Source organism: Oncorhynchus mykiss, chromosome 17, assembly GCF_013265735.2.
Source record: "Oncorhynchus mykiss isolate Arlee chromosome 17, USDA_OmykA_1.1, whole genome shotgun sequence".
In the NCBI taxonomy this organism is placed as follows: domain Eukaryota; kingdom Metazoa; phylum Chordata; class Actinopteri; order Salmoniformes; family Salmonidae; genus Oncorhynchus; species Oncorhynchus mykiss.
In genome coordinates, this window is record NC_048581.1 from 41,528,495 (window position 1) to 41,552,931 (window position 24,437).

Here is a 24,437-nt window from a genome sequence, read left to right on the forward strand (position 1 = left end):
TGTCACTTCTGTATACTTGTATTGCTACTGATGTATCATCAAATGAATTATCTAAGTAAGTCTCAGAAATTGCTAATATATGAATGTTATCTGATGTTAGCAAGTTATTGATTTCATTAACCTTATTTCTAAAGTCTACATATATTAATATGGGCTATTTTCAGCCCTTTCCTGGGTAGCTTATCAGCGATAGACATAATACTGAAAAGAGCAGACAAAGCAAAAGAAAAAAAATACATTCAGCAGTCCATTAATCAATTGGTGTGTGTGTTCGCGCGCGCTGCGGAGTTGAGGCTACAAACCATTTGATTAGCTTGCTCATCCATTCCATGCTTCTGGGAGGGAGGGTGAACAATGAGCCTATGAGCCTGTCATAGCGGATGTACGCAATGTCCCCACGCGCTCTGGCAGCTTTCATGGCAGGGATCAGTTCTTTCCTCTTCTGGCGCACAGCTTCAGGATAGTCCTCGTAGAGGAAGATATACTTTCTTGGCTCTTTCCAGAACAGCAACCGTGTCCTTGAACTTCAGGAACTTGACCACTATTGGCCTGGGCCTAATCACCTGGGCCGGTGGTGGGTTTTCCAGTCATTTGTGCACGCTCCACCTCAATCTTCCTGTGGTCCATCTTCAATTTCTCAGAGATCATTTCCCTCACTTTATCCTCAGACTCTGTCCAGGTCTCATGTGGTGATTCCATCCACAACTATGTTGTTCCGCCTTGATTGTCCCTCGAGATAATCTGATTTATCGGTCATTGTTATCATGAATTCACACACAGAACTGATGTCCTCTCTCAATGACTTACAGATTGCTGTCATCTTGCCATTCTCTTGTTTCAACTCATCGAGCTGACCCTGGGAAAACTGCAAACTGTTCTTCATGTCCTGGAAATCTCTGGTCAGGTCGTCCATTCTTTTATTGATAAAATCCACGAGAATTTGGACAAACTTGAAGCTATTTTCTTGTAATAACTGCTTGTAAGGTCTCTTTTGTTCAATTAAAATATCCTTCACGTGTGATAGAGACACCACTGTCCTCAATGGTATTCCCGCCGGCTTTGGTCTTGTCATAGTAGCTAGCAACGTATGTTACGCTGTTACTCCTCTCAGTTTCAGACAGGGCAGGTCACAAGGAAGATTGAAAACAACAGCAGGGATCTAGACAGCCACAAACCCGGGACAATCCACGGTCCCAGCCACAATGGCTAACCTCGTCGCGGGCTGCATTCAAGAAAACTTCGCTAGCTTGATATGCAGCTAGCTAGCAGCTAGGCTAGCTGCGATGCCAAATAGCTTCTCAGACCCATCCTTGGTCAGCAGGATCACTGGAAACTGATGCCAACTGCTTTCCAACTTTCCAATACACTTTCCAAACAAAAACCGAGCTCTTCCTCATTTAACAGAAAGTGATAAGAGGGGAGGCCATTATATCCATAATTTGGCAGGCTAAAAGCAAAATTGTGGAATAATGGAGGGACAAATGACTATTCTACTCAAATCAACAGCTTCTGTTGTGTTCTTTCCCCCTTCTTTAATAAAAACAGACCTGTGCATTACTAGTGAATGTTTATTTTCATTAATGAGTGACAAACGCTCACGTGCACACTCATGTTCATATACACACACTCATAACGTCACACTCGGCCACACAAAGACAAAAGCCCACCAGCAGGGGGGACCTATTGTGTCCTGGTGTCATCTCAATGTGACCTCTGGCCATGTGGCCCTGTTAACAAAACAAGAACTAATCTCAGTCGCTGACAAGGCAGCAAACAAAACACTGGCTGAGGCTGTCGCTGCCTCGGGCGGCACTCTACTCTGCACAGCACTAAACCAGCCACAGCAGCAGAACCATCTGAGAACTCTCCCAGGAGAGAGGGAGCGAGAGAGGCAGAGAGAGAGAGAGAGAGGAGTCGAGGATAAGATCCATAATCCATGCTGCGACTGCTGCAAATCTGACATTGGAAGGAAGATTGGGGTTGCTTAGCTTTTGTGTTAAATCTAAAATTGGGAAAGGAGAATGAGAGAGAAATAGCGATACGGGGTGAGAGATGAAGAGAGAGAAAAAATTAAGCGAGGCAGTTGAAGATCATTTTAAAGGTGGTAGGAGACTGTCGGGAAAGGTTGCCAGTGCTTGTATATGGGTGTGTGTGTGCGCCAAATGAGAGAGAATCCGCCCTTACCAGGCAGGGCCGGCCCTCATCTCAGGTGGGATGCAGTGGGAGCGCCTCAGCCACAGACGTGAGAGCAAGAAATGACACACACAGGCACACACACACGCTCAAAACAGAGACGGATGTGGAGTACAACGACCTTGCGAGCCACCCGCCGCCCTGAGACAACCACAACAAAAGCAACGCACAGCAAACTGCAGCAGCATCAGCTCCACCAGCACATCCCTTGACAACCCATGGCTCCAGCTCCCTGCGTGTGCCAGGCTGGACTCCCTGTTGGTTCCGGCTCGCCATTTTTTGTTAAGGCTCTTAATGTTTAACCTATTCTTCAGCAAAAGGACCCTGGGTTCAACTGCAATTAAGGTAACTGGATAGCCTTATCCTCTGTGTGTGTGTAACACTTGGAGGTAATGGTAGATTGTATTTGCCCTGAATGAAAATGTTGCTGAGGGTAGTATGCAATGATGTGTGTGGTATTAAACATTCCCACAATAAGCTTTCAATTACAAATGCCTAGGAGTGATGGAATATCTGGTTAATTACTCAATCCATTAACAGGTGATAAAATAAAAGCATGGCTCCATGAGAACTAGCAGTGTTTAATCCAACTAAATGGCAACAGGTGGATCACATTTAAAAAAAAATATTGCACACTGGATGACACACTGCTATCCACACAGTTTGCTTTGTTTCTAAATAAACAACGCCAGTTGACGGTTTCATTTCTCGTGAAAAAGTTAACTACAAACAATAAATCAATGGCAGTTTGCCATAAGCAAACAAGACGGCTCTCTCATAATCAGTAAGCCAAGAATGAGATAAATCCCTGGGGGTTCTATTCAACTACCTGTCTGTTGACATAATTACTGCATCTTGTTGTTTTTTTCCTTGATGTCACAATGGCCTGTGTAGTTGATGTGGGAGACCCTTGGGATTTCATTACATATTCACATAACAAGCCCAATGTCCAAATCTCTTTAACAGGCTGCCACTGATTATCGGGTTCTGGCAAGTCTCCGGTGAATAAGTCTCTCTAGTGTGCTATCAGGCAACTGCAGAGGGTGTTATAAGAGCAACTGGATTCTTATTGATTCTCCACCAGTGGTAGTGCAGTGAATGAGCGAAGCAGTGTAGCTCACTTCTTACAAAATATAACCAATCTGTTAGCAGGAACAACAGGTAGACCTACTTTGATTTACAAGTGATTAAGAAAATGTATGATGTTAATTATGGCTGTGTGATCCTATTTAGATCCAGGGTATTGTGTATCTAGGAGCTAGAGCATTTCCATATTTCGAAACCTGTATACTGCAAAAATACAAACCTTGTTTGCATGGCTAGGTTCAAAATTCAAATGTGCATTTCTATTCTGATGTCTATGAGTCTGTCTCTTGCATTGCTTAATGATTCATTTCTTCAATTTCCTGAGCCAGCTTCCTCAGTCCATCTAGCAGCATTATCTAAGTATTTCCTCTCTACTCACTTGTATCATCTGTTGTGATCGGATTAATAAGCACTCCATAAAAAGCTACTCATCTTTGCTGTGTGCTGGGTTTTTAAACATCTTTAGAAAGAATCCCCATATGAATTGCAATGAGGAAACAGATTATTCTTACGGTTGTAAAACCTTGCTGATAATTGTGGTTATTTTTCAATAATCTTCCATAAAAGTATGGAAGGGTATGAGTCTTTACAATACTTTTAATGTCTCAAGTCTGGCTTTGTCATTTTACAGTACAGCCTAACCCTGGTCTTTTGCTGCCGGTGATTGTGTGGTGTCCGTCCAGTGCTGGACTATTATGCTCCAGCTGGAAGGAGCAAAGCGCAGTTTCCTGTTCTGCCTGGGAATATGCATGCTCATCTGCTCAGTCATCTACCTGAGGGCCATGGCTGGCACAGATCCCCAGGGTCAGAGTGGGCCCCTGGGCTGCAGGCCATTCTCTAAGTACTGCCAAGCTTTCCTCCCCAGCACCAAGGGCTCAACAGCATGGCAACGCCATGACTGCCAGGTGGAGAGCTATCTTCTGAGTATGGGAAATCGAGGTGGGGACCAGGACTGCTCCCGTCTGGTGAGGGAGCTTCACTTCATCACCAGCCCACTGAGCCGGGAGGAGGAAGACTACCCTCTGGCCTTCATCCTCACTGTACACAAGGAGCTGGAGCTGTTGGTGCGCCTGCTTCGGGCCATCTACATGCCGCAGAATGTCTACTGTATCCACGTGGACGCCAAGGCTCCGCGGGAGTACAGGGAAGCCGTGGAGAGCCTTGTGGGCTGCTTTCCCAATGTGTTCCTGGCCAGCCACAGCGAGATGGTGACCTATGCCGGCTTCTCACGGCTGCAGGCCGACATCAACTGCATGAGGGACCTGGCGGCATCGCCTGTGCCCTGGAGGAAGGTGCTCAACTTGTGCGGCCAGGACTTCCCTGTAAAGAGCAACCTGGAGCTGGTGCGCTACATGCAGAGCAAGGAGTGGAGGGACAGGAACATGACCCCGGGCATCAAGCAGCCTGCGGCTATGAGGCACCGGACTCAGCTGCAGTACAGGGAAGTCAGGGGCTCCCACGTGGCCCCCAAGCGCGGAGGCCCAAAGAAAGGTGCTCCGCCCCACAGGCTTCAGATGTACTTTGGTACAGCCTACTACGCACTAACCAGGACCTTTGTGGAGTTTGTACTGAGGAGTCATGTGTCCAGAGACCTGCTAGAGTGGTCCAAGGACGCATTCAGCCCAGATGAGCACTACTGGGTGACGCTCAATCACATTAAAGGTAAAGTACAAGTTTACAAACAGCACATAAAAAGCAACTTGTAATCTCTGTAACACAAGTGGTTCTGAGCTTATATCAATGTTAAATCCGTGAGGAAAACAGATAACACATCTACAATCTTTCCATGAGTGCATAGCTATGCCACACACAACCTTTCCAATTTGAAATGTATCCAAAAGCAAAAACCTAGGAGACGAAATGGATATGCTTAGTCGATAAATCCTGGTGGCCAAGTAACTGAGTTCGTGAAAGGCTGACTTACAGTACATTTATTTTGAGTGTTCAAAGATTACTTCTAGCCTTGAAACTTAAAAGGAATGGGTTCAACATGCCCACATTGTTTGAAGTAAAGTAAAACAGCGTAGCTCATTGACATGTATTTTATGAAGCCCTTTTTACATCAGCAGTTGTCAAAGTGCTTTACAGATAACCAGCCTAAAACCCCAAAGAGAAAGAAATTCAGAAGCACAATGGCTAGGAAAAATAAGTCAAATATTCCACCCCTTTGTTATGGCAAGCCTAAATACATTCAGGAGTACAAATTTGCTTAACAACACAATACATTGCATGGACTTACTGTTTGCAATAATAGTATATAATAGGATTTTTGAATGACTACCTCGTCTCTGTACCCCACACATACAGATAATTGTAAGGTCCCACAGTCGAGCAATTCATTTCAAAACACAGATTCAACAACCCCCCGCTTGTAATCGTTAAGGACTATGGGTTATTCATGATGAAAAAATAAACAGAACGGAGCTAAGCACAGGCAAAATCCTACAGGAAAACCTGGTTCAGTCTGCTTTCCACCAGACACTAGTAGACAGGTGAGGGAAAAAAAGTAATCAATTTTGAATTCAGGGTGTAACAACAGAATGTGGAATAAGTCAAGGGGTATGAAAACTTTGAAGGCACTGCAAGTGACACGTGAGAGGCTATAATGAAATTATCTGTTTTGAATCGATTATCTGCTCCTAGAAGCGCCAGGAAGTCATGTAGGAGGCGGCTGGGGTGGCGAGATCCGGACAATCAAATGGAGGGACCAAGAGGGGACAGTACACAATGGATGCAAAGGTACAACTCCCTATCCCGGTCAGTCAGTTTTGACTCTTGACCTCACTTGTCTAGGGCATGTTTTGCTACTTGATTCCAGATTAGTCTTCTGATTAGGAAGCAAACTGTTCACACAAATCAAAATCGTATGTCACATTTGCCGAATACAACAGCTGCTTACTGAAAAGCTCTTAAACAAACAATGGTTAAGAAAATATTTACTAAATAAACTAAAGTTTAATAAAGCAACAATAAAATGAGGCTATATGCAGGGAGTACCGGTACCGAGTCAAGGTGCAGGGGTACAGGTTAGTCGAAGTAACGGAGGTAATATGTACACGAGAAGACAAGTACATTAGAGTGTTTAGTTTGAGAAACAGACACTTCACAAGTCCCCAACTGGCAGCTTCATTAAATAGTACCCGCAAAACACCAGTCTCAACGTCAACAGTGAAGAGGCGACTCAGCGATGCTGGCCGTCTAGGCAGAGTAACAAAGAAAAAGCCATATCTCAGACTGTCCAATAAAAAGAAAAGATACTGGACAGAGATCTCTTAACACTCGAATGTACTTGTCATCTTGCTCAGTTGTGCACCAGGGCCTCCCACTCTTTCTATTCTGGTTATAGCCAGTCTGCACTGTTCTGTGAAGGGAGTAGTACACAATGTTGTACGAGATCTTCAGTTTCTTGGCAATTTCTCGCATGGAATAGCCTTCATTTCTAGACTGACGAGTTTCAGAAGAAAGGTCTTTGTTTCTGGCCATTTTAAGCCTGTAATCGAACCCACAAAGGCCAACGCTCCAGTCTAAAGAATTGCAGAAAATGATGTCATGGCTTTAGAAGCTTCTGATAGGCTAATTGACATAATTTGAGTCAAATGGAGGTGTATCTGTGGATGTATTTCAAGTCCTACCTTCAAACTCAGTGCCTCTTTGCTTGACATCATGGGAAAATCTAAAGAATTCAGCCAAGACCTCAGGAAAAAAAAATGTAGACCACAAGTCTGGTTCATCCTTGGGAGCAATTTCCAAACACCTGAAAGTACCACGTTCATCTGTACAAACAATAGTACGCAAGTATAAACACCATGGGACCAAGCAGAAATCATACCGCTCAGGAAGGAGACGCGTTCTGTCTCCTAGAAATGAACGTCCTTTGGTGCAAAAACTGCAAATCAATCCCAGAACAACAGCAAAGGACCTTGTGAAGATGCTGGAGGAAACAGGTACAAAAGTATCTATAGCCACAGTAAAACGAGTCCTATATCAACATAACCTAAAAGGCCACTCAGCAAGGAAGCAGCCACTGGTCCAAAACCGCCATAAAAAAAGCAAGACTACAGTTTGCAACTGCACATGGGGACAAAGATTATACTTTTTGGAGAAATGTCCTCTGGTCTGATGAAACAAAATTAGAACTATTTGGCCATAATGACCATTTTTATGTTTGGAAGAAAAAAGGGGGAGGCTTGCAAGCCAAAGAACACCATCCAAACCGTGAAGCACTGTGGCGGCAGCATCATGTTGTGGGGGTGCTTTGCTGCAGGAGGGACTGGTGCACTTCACAAAATAGATGGCATCACGAGGAGAGAAAATTATGTGGATATATTGAAGCAACATCTCAAGACATCAGTCAGGAAGTTAAAGCTTGGTCGCAAATGGGTCTACCAAATGAACAATGACCCCAAGCATACTTCCAAAGTTGTGGCAAAATGGCTTAAGGACAACAAAGTCAAGGTATTGACCTCAATCCCATAGAACATTTGTGGGCAGAACTGAAAAAAACATGTGCGAGCAAGGAGGCCTACAAACCTGACTCAGTTACACCAGCTCTGTCAGGAGGAATGGGCCAAAATTCACCCAACTTACTGTGGGAAGCTTGTGGAAGGCTACCAGAAACGTTTGACCCAAGTAAAACAAAATAAAATGCAATGCTCCCAAATATTAATTGAGTGTATGTAAACTTCTGACCAACTGGGAATGTGATGAAAGAAATAAAAGCTGAAATAAATTATTCTTCTCTCATTCTGACATTTCACATTCTTAAAGTGGTGATACTAACTGACCTAAGACAGATCATTTTTACTAGGATTAAATGTCAGGAATTGTGGAAAAACCTAATTTAAATGTATTTGGCTAAGGTGTATGTAAACTTGACTTTGGCTGTGTATGTATGTATGTATGTATATACACTGCTCAAAAAAATAAAGGGAACACTAAAATAACACATCCTAGATCTGAATGAATGAAATATTCTTATTAAATAGTTTCTTTACATAGTTGAATGTGCTGACAACAAAATCACACTAAAATTATCAATGGAAATCAAATGTATCAACCCATGGAGGTCTGGATTTGGAGTCACACTCAAAATTAAAGTGGAAAACCACACTACAGGCTGATCCAACTTTGATGTACTGTCCTTAAAACAAGTCAAAATGAGGCTCAGTAGTGTGTGTGGCCTCCACGTGCCTGTATGACCTTCCTATAACGCCTGGGCATGCTCCTGATGAGATGACGGATGGTCTCCTGAGGGATCTCCTCCCAGACCTGGACTAAAGCATCCACCAACTCCTGGACAGTCTGTGGTGCAACGTGGCGTTGGTGGATGGAGCGAGACATGATGTCCCAGATGTGCTCAATTGGATTCAGGTCTGGTGAACGGACGGGCCAGTCCATAGCATCAATGCCTTCCTCTTGCAGGAACTGCTGACATGCTCCAGCCACATGATGTCTAGCATTTACTTGCATTAGGAGGAACCCAGGGCCAACCGCACCAGCATATGGTCTCACAAGGGGTCTGAGGACCTCATCTCGGTACCTAATGGCAGTCAGGCTACCTCTGGCGAGCACATGGAGGGCTGTGCGGCCCCCCAAAGAAATGCCACCCCACACCATGACTGACCCACCGCCAAACCGGTCATGCTGGAGGATGTTGCAGGCAGCAGAACGTTCTCCACGGCGTCTCCAGACTCTGTCACGTCTGCCACATGTGCTAAGTGTGAACCTGCTTTCATCTGTGAAGAGCACAGGGCGCCAGTGGCGAATTTGCCAATCTTGGTGTTCTCTAGCAAATGCCAAACGTCCTGCACAGTGTTGGGCTGTAAGCACAACCCCCACCTGTGGACGTCTGGCCCTCATACCACCTTCTTGCCATTGGCTACGGAGTGTGATCACAGTCCTCCGGAACAGCTGGAGCTCTCATGCATGCTACAGTGTTGCTTGCCTTGAAGCAAGCATAAAAGGCATTTAACTTGTCTGGTAGGCTCGCATCACTGGGCAGCTCATGGCTGGGCTTCCCTCTAATCCGTAACAGTTTACAAGCCGACGAGTGTCAGAACCTTGACGCTTTACCTGTTTGATGGTTCATCTGAGGGCATAGCAGGATTTCTTACAAGCGTCAGGATTAGTGTCCCGCTTCTTGTAAGTGGCAGCTCTAGCCTTTAGCTTGGTTGCGATGTTGCCTGTGATCCATGGCTTCTGGTTGGGATATGATACGTACGGTCACTGTGGGGATGACGTCATTGATGCACTTATTGATGAAGCTGGTGATTTATATGGTATACTCCTCAATGCCAGCGGATGAATCCCCTAACATAGTCCAGTCTGTGCTAGCAAAACAGTCCTGTAGCTTAGCATCCACATCATCTGACCACTTCCGTATTGAGCGAGTCACTCGTACTTCCTGCTTTAGTTTTTGCTTGTGTTGAATTCTTACTCTGATATATAGAACCTAAGACACTATGAAAGCTTAGGCCAAGTTTATTCACCCCAAAAGGATTGAACAACTGAACAGACTAAAACACATTTCCAATAGTGGTAATAGAAATACCCCAATTTAGGTGGGCTCCTCCTTCTCGCTAAACATGGCATATATACTGCTAGGCAGGAAATTAAGTGATACGGAAAATAAACTGTTCCTTCTCCCTTAATGTGACTCGACCTCGACCCCCTTCATCACTAATCCACGGCTTTCTCCCCTTATCAGTGCTACCACGTGATCGTTTTCCCTGCACTCAGCACATTCCAAGCTTAATTGCACCCACCATTTACATTCTTCCCATGGATAACCATTAACTTCTGGTGTAGACCCTCTAGACCAGTGGTTCCAAAACTTTTTATAGTCTCATACCCCTTCAAAGCATTCAACCTCCAACTGCGTACCCCCTTAGTACCAGGGTCAATGCACTTTCAAATGTTTTTTTGCCATCATTGTAAGCCTGCCACACACACACACTACACGATACATTTATTAAACATAACAATGAGTGTGAGTTTGTCAAAACCCGGCTCGAGGGAAGTGACAAACAGCTCTTATAGGACCAGGGCACAAAATATTATAATAATAATCATCAATAATTTTACTCTTTATTTAACCATCTTATATAAAACCTTATTTGTTCATCGAAAATTGTAAATAACTGAGCTTGAAAGGATGCTCAATGTTGGGTTGTATTGGAGAGAGTCTGTCTTAAATAATTTTCCACATTCTTGCTAGTGATGGCCGAGAATCCACTCTCACATAGGTACGTGGTTGCAAAGGGCATCAGTGTCTTAACAGCGCGATTTGCCAAGGCAGGATACGCTGATCCAGAAATCTGATTAAATATTCACAAATATTCACGCAAGTTGTAATTTCGATGATGCTCTCTTGTTCAGATATCGGAAAGGGGCAGACAAAGGGATAACGATGTTTGTGTCGTCCGTTTCGGGAAAGTACCTGCATAATTGCACACCCAACTCATTCAGGTGCTTCTCTAGATCACATTTGACATTGTCCGTAAGCTTGACTTAATTTGCACACAATGATGGAAAGACTTGTGTGCTGTCCTTAATCATTGCCTCAATTTTGTCCCTCACATTTTTTATTTTACCTTTATTTAGGCAAGTCAGTTAAGAACAAATTCTTATTTTCAATGACGGCCTAGGAACAGTGGGTTAACTGTCTGTTCAGGGGCAGAACGACAGATTTGTACCTTGTCAGCTCGGGGATTTGAACTTGCAACCTTGCGGTTACTAGCCCAACGCTCTAACCACTAAGCTACCCTGCCGCCCCACATTGAATATATTTGCAGAGAGTCCATGTATTCCTAGATTCAGATCATTCAGGCGAAATAAAACATCACCCAGATAGGCCAGTCGTGTGAGAAACTCGTCATCATGCAAGCGGTCAGAAGTGAAAATTATGGTAAGTAAAGAAAACTTTAAGCTCGTCTCTCAATTCAAAAGAAATGTGTCAATACTTTGCCCCTTGATAACAAGCGTTCTTCTGTATGTTGTAAAAGTGTTCGTTGCCCATTTCCTTGCATAGTGCAGGGGCCTTGCTTTAACAAAGTTACCCATTTTCACTGTAGTGTCCAAAACATCTTTCAAGCCGTCAGCCATTCCCTTGGCAGCACGAGCCTCTCGGTGGATACTGCAGTGTACCTAAGCTTGGAAATGAGACCCTTAAACCCAGACTTGGACCATATACCCACTCCACTGAACAGCAGGCTAGTGATTGCTTTGCAACCCTTGCAGTTAGCCACTGATTCCTTCCAAACCACTCAATGTTGAATTTGCGATTTCCAACTTGTTGTGTAATGTTTATGTCCAATGAGCACTAATAGGTTTAATCTATAATTTCTCTTCATATGAAAAGGATTTGCCAGTAGTTTGTCGACGTGATGACTGCTTGTCTAGCTTGTTAGCTATGATTTTGAAAGTATTATGTTGACATGATCAGTCCAATCAGTGTGCCCCACCTGCCCTGAATGGCGGGTCACCACTGGTCTTGTACTGGACTCAGTGTAAGTCAGATACATTTGTACTCAGTCTTGGACAGTGAGGACTCGTAATTTCCTCCCGAGATCCCGAGTATTGATTTTTCTTCAATACATTTTTTTTAGGTTTTTGAAAGTAAAAATCTGAAAAATCTATATGAAAACGTATGATTTTTCCACAGGGTGCCTTTATGTCGCTGGGCGGGCTATTTGGGAACTTTTTGGCAAACTTAAGAGTATATCCACTTCTTCAAGCACTGCTACACCACTGCATAGGGCCGATGGAAAGACAGCAGTCACAAACAGCATGATGTTTTTTTCCCCCATTTTTATTTAACCAGTTAGGCCAGTTGACAACAAGTTCTCATTTACAACTGCGACCTGGCCAAAATAAAGCAAAGCAGTGCAACACAAACAACAGAGTTACACATGGGATAAACAAACGTACAGTCAATAACACAATAGAAAAGTCTATATACAGTGTGTGCAAATGTAGTAACATTAGGGAGGTAAGGCAATAAATAGGCCACAGTGGTGAAATAATTACAATTTAGCAATTAAACACTGGAGTGATAGATGTGCAGAAGATGAATGTGCAAGTAGAGATACTGGGGTGCAAAGGAGAAAAAAAAGACCATGGGGATGAGCTAGTTGGGTGGGCTATTTACAGATGGGATCTGTACAGGTGCACTAACTTTAAGTATCAGCTATCTGAGCAGCTGTACACAGCCCATCTGTAAATAGCACATCCAACTACCCATCTCATCCCCATATTGTTTTTATTTATTCTTTTGCACACCAGTATTTCTACTTGCACATCTGCACATCTATCCCTCGTGTTAATTGCCAAATTGTAATTACTTCGCTACTATGGCCTATTTATTGCCTTACCTCCTTACGCCATTTGCACACACTGTATATAGACTTGTTCTATTGTGTTATTGACAACTTTTGTTTATTCTATGTGTAACTCAGTGTTGTTGTTTGTGTCGCATTGCTTTGCTTTATCTTGGCCAGGTCACAGTTGTAAATGAGAACTTGTTCTCAACTGGCCTACCTAGTTAAATAAAGGTGAAATAAAAATAAAAACAGGTGCAATGATAGGTAAGCTGTTCTGACAACTGATGTTTAAAGTTAGTGAAGGAGATATAAGTCTCCAGATTCAGTGATTTTTGCAATTAATTCCAGTCATTGACAGCAGAAGAAAAGGCGCCCAAAGGAGGAGTTGGCTTTGGGGATGACCAGTGAAATATACCTGCTGGAGCGCTTGCTACGGGTGGGTGCTGCTATGATGACAAGTGAGCTGCTTTAAGGTGGGGCTTTACCTAGCAAATACTTATAGATGACCTGGAGCCAGAGAGTTTGGCGACAAATATGAAGCGAGGGCCAGCCAAGGAGAGCGTACAGGTCGCAGTGGTGGGTAGTATATGGTGCTTTGTTGACAAAAATGGATGGCACTGTGACAGAGGGTGTTTGGCAGCATGAGTGAAGGATGCCTTGTTGCAAGATAGGAAGCCGATTCTAGATTTAATTTTGGATTGGAGATGCTTAATGTGAGTCTGGAAGGAGAGTTTACAGTCTAACCAGACACCTAGTATTGTCCACATATTCTAAGTCAGAAGCGTCCAGCGTAGGATAAGTGTACGGCTAAAGGCAATAAGAACTGGTCATCTAGTGCGTTGGGGACAGAGAATTAAAAAGGGGCAGATTTATGTGCGTGGTAGAATAGGTTCAAGGCATAATGTACAGAGAAGGGTATGGTAGGGTGTGAGTACAGTGGAGGTAAACCTAGGCATTGAGTGATGAGAGGTTTCGTCTCTGGAGGCACCGGTTAAGCCAGGTGAGGTTTCCGCATGTGTGTGAAAAGGGAAAAAAGAGCTATCCAAGGCATTGTTAAAGAATAAGCAGTTCATAAACTTACATAAAAAGCCAGTAGGACCAAATCCTAAGAATACAAAAACACAACCAATAAACATTTCCTAATCAAAATGGACAACTATTACTTCCCATTGCAAAAAAAAAATTCACCTTTAGCACACAAATTTACCAGTGCCTTAGAATACGTAATTCCCCCACATTCTAAGAATATATGAAAACGACCATATCTTACGTGGTCTTTTGTTAGAAAATGTTTTTAAAAGTGGCATTCATCCTGGTGTTGTAAATTAAATCAAACCTCCATGCTTCACGGCGGGAGCCACATATGTAGAGATCATCCGTTCACCTACTCTGCGTCTCAAAGACACGGCGGTTTGAACAAAAGATCTCAAATTTGGACTCATCAGACCAAAGGACAGATTTCCACCTGTCTAATGTCAATTGCTCATGTTTGTTGGCCGAAGCAAGTCTCTTCTTCTTGGTGTCCTTTAGTGGTTTCTTTGCAGGAATTCAAACATAAAAGGCCTGATTCACGCAGTCTCCTCTGAATGGTTGATGTTCAGACGTGTGTTACTTGAACTCTGTGAAGCATTTATTTGGGCTGCAATCTGAGGAGCAGTTAACTTCGAGATAGGGGGTGCTCTTTTCATTTTTGGATAAAAAACGTTCCCGTTTTAAACAAGATATTTTGTCACGAAAAGATGCTCGACTATGCATGTAATTGACAGCTTTGGAAAGAAAAAACTCTGACGTTTCCAAAACTGCAAAGATATTATCTGTGAATGCCCCAGAACTAATGCTACAGGAGAAACCAAGATGAAGTTTAATACAGGAAATGCCCCAGATTCTGAAGGCGCTGTGTTCCAATGTCTCCTTATATGGCTGTGAATGCGCCAGGATTGAGCCTGCCCTTTCTGTCGTTTCTCCAAGGTGTCTGCAGCATTGTGACGTATTTGTAGGCATATCATTGGAAGATTGACCATAAGAGACTACATTTACCAGGTGTCCGCCCGGTGTCCTGTGTCGAAATTATTGCGTAATCTCTAGGTCCATGCGCGTTCCATTTCTTCAGAAGAGAAAGTCAACTGCCACGAAGGATTTATCATCGATAGATATGTGAAAAACACCTTGAGGGATGATTCTAAACATCGGTTGCCATGTTTCTGTCGATATTATGGAGTTAATTTGGAAAAAAGTTCGCGTTTTAATGACTTAAATTTATTTTTTATTTATTTTTTTTGACCCAAACGTGATGAAGAAAACGGAGCGATTTGTCAACAAATAATATTTTTGTAAAAACTGAACATTTGCTATGTAACAGAGTCTCATTGAAAACATCTGAAGTTCTTCAAAGGTAAATTATTTTATTTTAATGCTTTTCTGGTTTTTGTGAAAATGTTGCATGCTGAATGCCAGGGATAATCCTATGCTAGGCTATCAATACTGTTACACAAATGCTTGTTTAGCTATGGTTCAAAAGCATATTTTGAAAATCTGAGATGACAGTGTTGTTAACAAAAGGCTAAGCTTGAGAGCAAATAGATTTATTTCATTTGCGATTTTCATGAATAGTTAATGTTGCGTTATGGTAATGAGCTTGAGGCTGTAGTCACGATCCCGGATCCGGGATGGCTCGACGCAAGAAGTTAATTGCAGATTTCTGAGGCTGGTAACGCTAATGAACTTATCCTCTGCAGCAGAGGTAACTCTGGGTCTTCCTTTCCTGTGGCAGTCCTCATGAGAGCCAGTTTCATCAAAGCGCTTGATGGGTTTTGCAACTGAACCCAAAGAAACTTTCAGTTCTTAATTTTCCGGATTGGCGTCTAATGACGGACTGTGGTTTCTCTTTGCTTATTTGAGCTGTTCTTGCCATAATATGGACTTGGTCTTTTACCAAATAGGGCTATCTTCTGTATACCACCCCTACCTTGTCACAACCCAACTGACTGGCTCAACGCATTAAGGAAATTCCACAAATTAACTTTTAACAAGGCACACCTGTCAAGTGAAATGCATTCCAGGTGACTACCTCATGAAGCTGGTTGAGAGAATGCCAAGAGTTTGCGAAGCTGTCAAGGCAAAGGGTGGCTACTTTGAAGAACCTCAAATATATTTTGATTTGCTTAACACTTTTTTGGTTACTACATGATTCCATGTGTGTCATTTCACAGTTGATGTCTTCACTATTATTCATCAATGTAGAAAATAGTTTTAAAAAATAAAGAAAAACCCTGGATTTAGTTGGTGTCCAAACTTTTGACTAGTAGTTCATAAGTTATTTTCCCCAAGAGATGGCTAACAAAAGCAAGCGCTCTGCAATAAATAAAAACAGTTCCACTCAGATGATTTGAAACTTAACTTCAAGTTGAAAGGGAGACGCAATCAAATTAGCAGCAACATCCTCTTTGATAAGACCTGCTGCAGCAGCTGCAAACTAGCCGACAACAAAAGCTAGCGAGACCGTGGGGAAAATACTGCTTGCTATTGTGCACTGACCTGTTGGCCTTCAAGGCAGAAGTTTCCATACGTTTTTGTAAAAATGGTCCCACCCATTAAGTCAAAATGTTATTGGTTGATTCCACTCCAAAATGTTACCCTTATACAGTTGAATGGCAGATGTCTTTATCTAGCTTCTGCAGGCCTAGCCAATTGCTGACTTACCTATATTTAATCACCCCAGAGACCAGCAAAGAAAAATCCTGGTTGGATATTTTTATTTTATTTTCATTGTTAACCCTTTCCAACAAAAACAGAAGAGATTAAATCAGAACATTATTGAAAATAATATTATTATAATCATTTTATAAATCCTTAGCCCTTCTCTGAAGGTGTAAAAGGCCATTGTTCCCCACTGTGTTGGGATTAGTAATAATTTGTAGAGTGGCTCTATTTTCCCTCAGTTTGCATTTTTTCACTATTCTGAAATGTCTAAAGAATCCATATGTTGTTCTGAAATATGAACACAGAAATACTCAACATTTTGAACTCTTAATATGGTGGTGATATGACAAAATTACAATCATGGTCTTGAATTGGACTCACATTGTTCTGTCCTCGGTTTTGATTCAATCTCAGACCTCTTCCTTCCGGTCTCAGTCTTGACTCGATTTTCTCCGGTCTTGGTCTTGAATTGGTCTCGCTGTAGTTGGTGTGGTCTACAGCTTATCATGAGGTACTCTACCTCAGGCGAGCAAAACCTTGAGACTTCCTTAATACAAACATTTCACACCAGCTGTTATTGACAAATAAACAGACCACCACTCGTCTTACCGGAGGTAGCTGTTCTGTCTTGCCGATTCACGGAAAACCCAGCCAACTATATTATCCATGTCGTCGTTCAGCCACGACTCGGTGAAACAAGATATTACAGTTTAAATGTCCCTTTAGCAGGATAGTCTCAAAAATGGAGCTCATCCAGTTTATTCTCCAGTGACTGCACGTTGGCCAATAGGACGAATGGGAGAGGCGGGTTACCCAGTCGCTGACTAATTCTCACAAGGCAGTAAATCCTTTGCGTTAGACGGATTACAGAAAAAAAGTATTTGTCCAGTTCGGTGTGAGTAATCATGGTTCTGATATCCAGAATCTCTTGTCTGTCATAAGAGAAGGTAGCAGAAACATTATGTACCAAAAAAAAAAAGTTACAGTGCGGAGAAAAATCAAATAATATTGTGCAATTGGTTGGGAGCCCGTAAAACGGCAGCCATCCCTTCCGGTGCCATTGTTTGAGCAACAGCAGTTGATAGACTTTGATACTGAGCTGAATCTCATCTCTGTCCTTTCTGCTGCATGTCTTTCCGCAGGCCGCTATGTTAGGGACATCTGCATCTATGGTCTGGAGGATTTGCAGTGGATCATCGACAGAAACAGCATGTTTGCCAACAAGTTTGAGAGCAAGGCCTTCCCAGAAGCGTTGGACTGCCTGGAGCAGTGGCACAGAGACAAGGTCCTGCAGCAAGCCATGGTTCCCATCCAGTCATGGTGGCAACTTGCCACGCAAGGCAATGCCACCTCTCTTTTCAATGCCACGGTAGGACTTTGACGAGGTTGTGGGGTTCTTCCTGACCAAAATGGATGTAGTTCTCCCAATAGTTGTTGGTTATTGTATCACTTCAGAGGGCTGTACTAAAGTGTGCTGCTAGAGCCTTGATGCATTTGTTGGTTCGTTTAGCTCAAATCTCGAGAAAGTCACTGCTTGGACACGCAATCAAAAGCTAAGCAACAATTATCTAACATTCTTCTCTATTCGTAGGAAACTGTTTGCGAGGGGAGCAGGGAAGACTTGTTATTGACATATCTCAGTTGTCCGGAAACACTTTGTGGTAAATTTAGGCTCTGTGTATCACTAAGAGGCACAGTGGCTGATGCAACCATAATCACTAAAGAATTCACAAGTCTCCCCCCACGTCAAACAAGGACCTTTACTGACCTGTGGTGCACTTTGACAACAGAACCACATGGGCCACTGTACCAAAGACATTTGTCAACCTTTACAGAAAAAAACAGACAGCTCTGTGGACATGGTTGCTTAGATGTGTTGTAACAACTGGCCACTGTACCTAAGAAACTCGGAAAACCTTTACAAGGGAGAGCAATACAGAGCTCTCTGGACATGGCTGCTTAGATGTGGGAACTTGAATATTGCCAGTTCAACAACAACAAAAACTCACTCACACACTCGATTACATGTTAAGAATAATCCATTTAAAAGTAAACTATTATATTGTGTGATTGCCTATTGCAAATAAAGTGGCACTCATTTTATGACAGCTTTACATATGTTTGTTATGTTGTAAATGTGAACATTAAGTTAATGCCTCCACTTCAGATAACTGACGTTTTTTCTTGTACTGTACCCAATGATTTATGAAAACTTGCTTGACGGGTCAATGTCCTCATTGTGGTTTCACAGTCTTGTTTAATATATTATGTACACACTATTAGAATAGGTATGAAATACACCTTGTTATATTTGGTAACATATGCTTGTTTTCCTTATACTCCAATCTCAAAAAATGTAAAACACTGACAAAAGCTCTGACGAAGGCCTTGAGGCTGATATGTAAAGCTTAACAAAGAGCAGTAAACAGGTGTGTTTGTTAAAAGGTATAAATGTTGCGTGTGCTAATCATGACCCGTTCACATTGTTTCCTATTTGTTTTGCAACTACTACAAAAATATGTTAATAATTATTTAAAGTTACATTTAAAAAAATGTCCCACTGTTCTTTGATAATTTCAACTACTGCTAAATGATACCCTCTGAGCTTAGTACTGGCAAAGTACAACTGTATAATAAGCCAAATAGGCCTAAACATTTGCACTGACATTAAATATTGTTACATTGTGTATGTTGTCAATTTAAGAGAACAGGGTACAATAAATGTGAACTGCCACTTTGACATCAAACCATATTTCAATTGATTTCAAGAAATGTAACATTATTAAGGGCTTGAAAGTGGAAATCATACAGCATGCACTTTTTTTTTTTACCCAGAACATGTTTGTTCACTGTAAAGGAAGTTCAGCTATTCACTGAAATTCCCAAATGCTTTGAATACATTAAACATTTGTTATAAATTCACTTGGTCTTAACTTAGCTTGATCTTCGCTTTGCTTCCTGACTTTGTGCAAATTGTATCAACAGCCCTTTTGCAAACAAATCGTACAATCACATGCAGTGCAAATGGACAAGGCACTTGAATCTGTTCCCCCTTGAGAATTAGCAAGGAAAATTCCCACAAGTGGACAACCACAACAATGCTGCTCTCACGCTCTGATGGAGTCGGAAAGGTGACCTGCTGTGCTGCTCGCTCTCCCGATTCCACAGTAGTCCTGAAAATTCAACCTTGGCTAACAGTGACTAGGGTCTGGTTTCAATAATGGACTCTTTTGGCATAGAGTAACTACACCACTGCCTACGTCACTACTTTATCTGTTTGAATAAAAATCTAAATAGTAGTTAGCAAGATGGAGATCAGAGACAGTGATGTTGCTCCTCTATGCCCCCCAAAAATAAGAGTATCATTGAAATCAGACTCTAGTCAATGTGTGGCCTAGGGTCAGGTTTTCGCAACTAATACCACAGCACCACATGGTTTCCAATCATCTGGCAGCTTCGTCATTTAGTCTGGCTCAGGTTACGGTCAGCTGGCAGGAGGCATCATGGGATTGGGAATAACGACAGGCACAGGGCTGGGGGGGTTATCTGGTTTCCATGACACCGAGGAGGGCTTTTACTGTGGTAAACTTACAGCACATTGATTTTTTGGAGGCGATCTGCTGTTTCTCAATAGGATTTCCTGTGCATTGTGTGTCCTACTTTACCTATCACATTCTTACCTTAAATGGAACATGTAATCAATACAAATGTTAGAACACAGTGCAGCAGGCATGGTGAATGGGGCACCATGGTACTTTTCTATGTAAAAGATGGCAATCAGATACAGTAGCTCCAACATTTTATTTGCTTTCCTTTGCTAAACCACACATACTGTATAATTTTGAAATTTCAAACCAGGGAAATTCGTATCTCGATATCAAGGCAAACAATTGACGGCATAAGAACAGAAATGGACCTGTGGCCAACTCCATGGAACTCAAAGTAACCAAACAAGTCAAAAACAGCAGACCGGAAGGTTAATCATTCACATCTGAGCACAAACAGCTAACTGGTTCCCAGTTAGCACCACCTCTATGTACCTGTCTGACAACTGTGCAGGGACACACCATCCTAAAGGTTGATTAATCTACAGTAGAAGACACAAACAGCACCACCCTTCATTTGAAAACTCTCTACTGTCAAAATACAGATGACTGACTATAACAGCAGGTTTTGTGTAACAAAGGAAAATGTGTGGACAGGGTAGTAACTGATTCAATAATAAGAGGGTAGAGGTTTGCATACAGAACATTCCAATATCTTATTTTAGTACACACTGAAGGCTTGGACTGAAACACCTGTGATAAAGCTTTTTCCCCTGCTGCTGCTGCTAGTGGGGGAAAAAAATGAAGATATTGGGGTCTATCTACTTTGTGAGAGCCTACCCTCTTATTTATCAACCAAAAAATGTTAGCCATGGCGGTACCTTGTTTTGTTACTAATTTGACAAATGTAGCACAGAGCTTGTTGAATAGATGTGGTGTATGTTTTACAGTGCATTCAGAAAGTATTCAGGCCTCTTCCCCTTTTCAACCTTTTGTTACATTATAGCCTTATTCTAAAATGAACTAAATTATTGCAAATGAATATAAGAAAAAACTATTTACAAAAGTATTCAGATCCTTTGCTATGAGACTCGAAATTGAGCTCAGGTGATTCCTGTTTCCATTGATCATCCTTGAGATGTTTCTACAACTTGATTGGAGTCCACCTGTGGTAAATTCAATTAATTGGACATGATTTGGAAAAGGCACACACCTGTCAATATAAGGTCCCACATTTGACAGTGCATGTCAGAGCAAAAACCAACCCAATAAATCGTAGGAATTGTCTGTAGAGCGACCGGCCAAACTGAGCAATCGGGGGAGAAGGGCCTTGGTCAGGGAAGTGACCAAGAACCCGATGGTGACTGACAGAGATCCTCTGTGGAGATGGGGGAACCATCCAGAAGGACAACCATCTCTGCAGCACTCCACCAATCAGGCCTTTATGGTAAAGTGGTCAGACGGAAGCCACTCCTCAGTAAAAGGCACGTGACAACATGCTTGAAGTTTGCCAAAAGGCACCTAAAGGACTCTCAGATCATGAGAAACAAGATTCTCTGGTCTGACAAAACCAAGATTGAACTCTTTGGCCTGAATGCCAAGAGTCACTTCTGGAGGAAACCTGGCATCATCCCTACAGAGAAGCATGGTGGTGGCAGCATCATGCTGTGGGAATGTTCTTCAGAGGCAGGGGCTGGGAGACGAGTCATGATCGAGGGAAAGATGAACGGAGCAAAGTACAGAGAAACCCTTGATGAAAATCTGCTGCAGAGTGCTCAGGATCGCAAACTGGGGGCGAATGTTCACCTTCCAACAGGACAATGACCCTAAGCACACAGCAAAGCCAACACAGGAGAGGCTTCAGGACAAGTCTCAATGTCATTGAGTGGCCCAGCCAGAGCCCGGATTTGAACCTGATCAAACATCTCTGGAGAGACCTGGAAATAACTGTGCAGTGACGCTCTCCATTAAACCTGACAGAGCTTGAGAGGATCTGCCAAGAAGAATGGCAGAAACTCCCCAAATATAGGTGTGCCAAGCTTGTAGCATCATACCCAAGAAGACGAGGCTGTAATTGCTGTCAAAGGTAGTTCAACAAAGTACCGAGTAAAGGGTCTGAATACTTATGTAAATGTGATAGTTTTTTTTATTTGCAAAACATTTTTAAAAAACTATTTTTGCTTTGTCATTATGGTGTAAATTTAAGGGAAAAAAACTATTGAATCAATTTTAGAATAAGGCTGAAACGAAACAAAATGTGGAAAAAGTCAAGGGGTCTGAATACTTTCCGAATGCACTGTTCTACCTTGTGTCCTACCTTGTGGCAGATCTCAGTCTTGACTTCTTTCAGGGCCCGGTCTGAAAACACACAGCCACAGGTCTGCAGGAAACAGAACCTGAGAGAAACAAGATCGCATAAGGTTTAGGGTTAAGGTTGTGATGCAACACGTCTATTGTAAGGGAAAATATAGTGCTACCATCAGTACATGAAAAAAACTCTGCCATAGGAATTATCACCCTCTTACCAAAACTTTTGTATTTAGCAATGGTGATATTTTAGCAAATTGGGATTGGACAGGGGATCATTATCAAGCCAAGCTGCCACTGTGGTTCATAGGCAGCCCAATTCTGATATTTTGCCCAATTTTTGGCAAAAGAGCTGATCTGATTGGTCAAGAGACCAATTAATGAAAAAAAGTTCAGAATTGCCTGTGTAAATGCAGCCATAGTGGTATTGTAGTCAAATGGGATCTGGTGCCAGAAAATCCCCACTCCTTCAAATTACTGGATTTGGCCATTTCATCCACACCCGTTGCTTACAGCTGTATAAAACTGAGCACACAGCCATGCAATCTCCATAGACAAATATTGACAGTAGATGCCTAAGCTCACTACGCACAATGCCAAGCTTTGGCTGGAGCGGTGTAAAGTTTGCCACCATTGGACTCTGGGGCAGTGGAAATGCGTTCTCTGGAGTGATGAATCACGCTTCACCATCTGGCAGTCCGACCAACTAATCTGGGTTTGGTGGATGCCAGGAGAACGCTACCTGCCCCAATGCATAGTGCCAACTGTAAAATTTGGTGGAAGAATAATGGTCTGGGGCTGTTTTTCATGGTTTGGGTTAGGCCCCTTAGTTCCAGTGAAGGGAAATCTTTACACTTCAGCATACAATGCCATTCTCAACAATTCTGTGCTTCCTACTTTGTGGCAACAGTTTGGAAGAGGCCCTTTCCTGTTTCAACATGACAATGCCCCCATGCACATAGCGAGGTCCATACAGAAATGTTATTCAAGATCGGTGTGGAAAAACTTGACTGGCCTGCACAGAGCCCTGACCTCAACCCCATCGAACACCTTTGGGATGAATTGGGACGCCGACTGCGAGCCAGGCCTAATCACCCAACATCAGTATCTGACCTCACTAATGTTCTTGTGGCTGAATGGAAGTAAGTCCCCACAGAAATTATCAGAAGAGTGGGGGCTGTTATAGCAGCAAAGGTGGGATTAACTCCATTTGAATGCTCATGATTAAAAAATTAATTACATGGCATAAAATGTAACTACCCCTACTACTTCAGTATCCCTGCACTCTGTAAACATGGTATTGGCACTGACCCTGTATATAGCTTAATTACTTACTTGTGTGTTTTTGTTCTACTTTACTTTATAGTACTACGGATATTGATTACTGCATTGTTGGAAAAGAGCTTTCAAGAAAAGCATTTCACTGTACTTGTGCACAATACTTGAAACTAGTTAATAGACCAATAAGAGAGTTCCAAACCTCTGCCAATAACTCTTTTAATTTTCCCTCCTCCCCACCTAGACCACTCCCAGACAGTCCTGGTAAAATTCTTCCTTGAGAAATTGCTATATTTTCTAAGAAGCTTTTTGTTTATTTTTGACAATTTTAATTGAAAACAATTACAGTAAGGTTCTAAAATTATTACCCAGAAATGATTTAAATAGAGATACATTTCTTTTTTTAAGGCTGCATTAGACCTAAAAAATAAAATAAAAATGGGGCAATGCACAAATAGTGTAGTGGCTCACATCACTCAGAATCTCATCTCTATAGTTTAGCACTGAGGCCTATTGCACATACCCTGGTCCCAGATCGGTTTGTGACGGAGTTATAAAAAACTTATAGCACAGACAGGTTGGCACTCAGGCTCTAGGTTAATGGACATGATTCAGTGCCAGAACTCCTCAAAATGCAGACATCGTGAGATTACACTTCCGGGTCAAAATGCCCCACTCTACGCTTGTCATTGAAAGACATTGATAAGATGCAGACATTGATGAGATGCTTGTATATAGAGTCATATTCATTAGTGCACACCATAGCAACACACACACACCATACCTATGTTTGCCATTCATCTCCAGGCCCACCACAGGACAGATGAACATGGCACAGTGCATGTCCTCATAGCGGTCCCCTTTGGTGTTCCTTCTCTCGCCCTCCCAGGCTGGGTTGTCAGTCAGGTTCAGCTCCTTTATATCCTGTGGAATGACACACACACAAACACACACTTGATTCACTTTAGATAATGAAATGATATGTGGCCTCAGCTGAAATCATGGAAAA

General features: G+C 42.4%; 2 protein-coding genes across 5 annotated transcripts in view; one reads left to right on the forward strand and one right to left on the reverse strand.

Annotated features, from left to right (window-relative positions):
- Positions 1-24,437, reverse strand: part of LOC110493896 (replication termination factor 2) — a 44,600-nt gene that overhangs the window by 18,059 nt on the left and 2,104 nt on the right. For both annotated transcript variants that reach the window (XM_021568476.2, XM_021568475.2), the window contains exons 4-5: positions 24,213-24,352; positions 22,161-22,239 (exon numbers count right to left, since the gene is read on the reverse strand). In XM_021568476.2, the coding sequence (XP_021424151.2) occupies positions 22,161-22,239; positions 24,213-24,352 (219 nt within the window). The remainder of the gene's footprint in view (positions 1-22,160; positions 22,240-24,212; positions 24,353-24,437) is intronic.
- Positions 1,679-19,220, forward strand: LOC110493894 (beta-1,3-galactosyl-O-glycosyl-glycoprotein beta-1,6-N-acetylglucosaminyltransferase 7-like). 3 transcript variants are annotated; one of them, XM_021568463.2, is made up of 5 exons: positions 1,683-2,538; positions 3,911-4,941; positions 5,923-6,018; positions 17,441-17,667; positions 17,890-19,220. In XM_021568463.2, exons 2-5 carry the CDS (start codon positions 3,975-3,977, stop codon positions 18,178-18,180), a joined length of 1,581 nt encoding a protein of 526 aa, XP_021424138.2. In that variant the 5' UTR covers positions 1,683-2,538; positions 3,911-3,974; the 3' UTR covers positions 18,181-19,220. The 3 variants fall into 3 exon arrangements, with proteins under 3 accessions (XP_021424141.1, XP_021424138.2, XP_021424139.2); XM_021568464.2 differs by lacking the exon at positions 1,683-2,538 and adding an exon at positions 2,556-3,354; XM_021568466.2 differs by having other exon boundaries at positions 1,679-2,538; positions 17,441-18,009.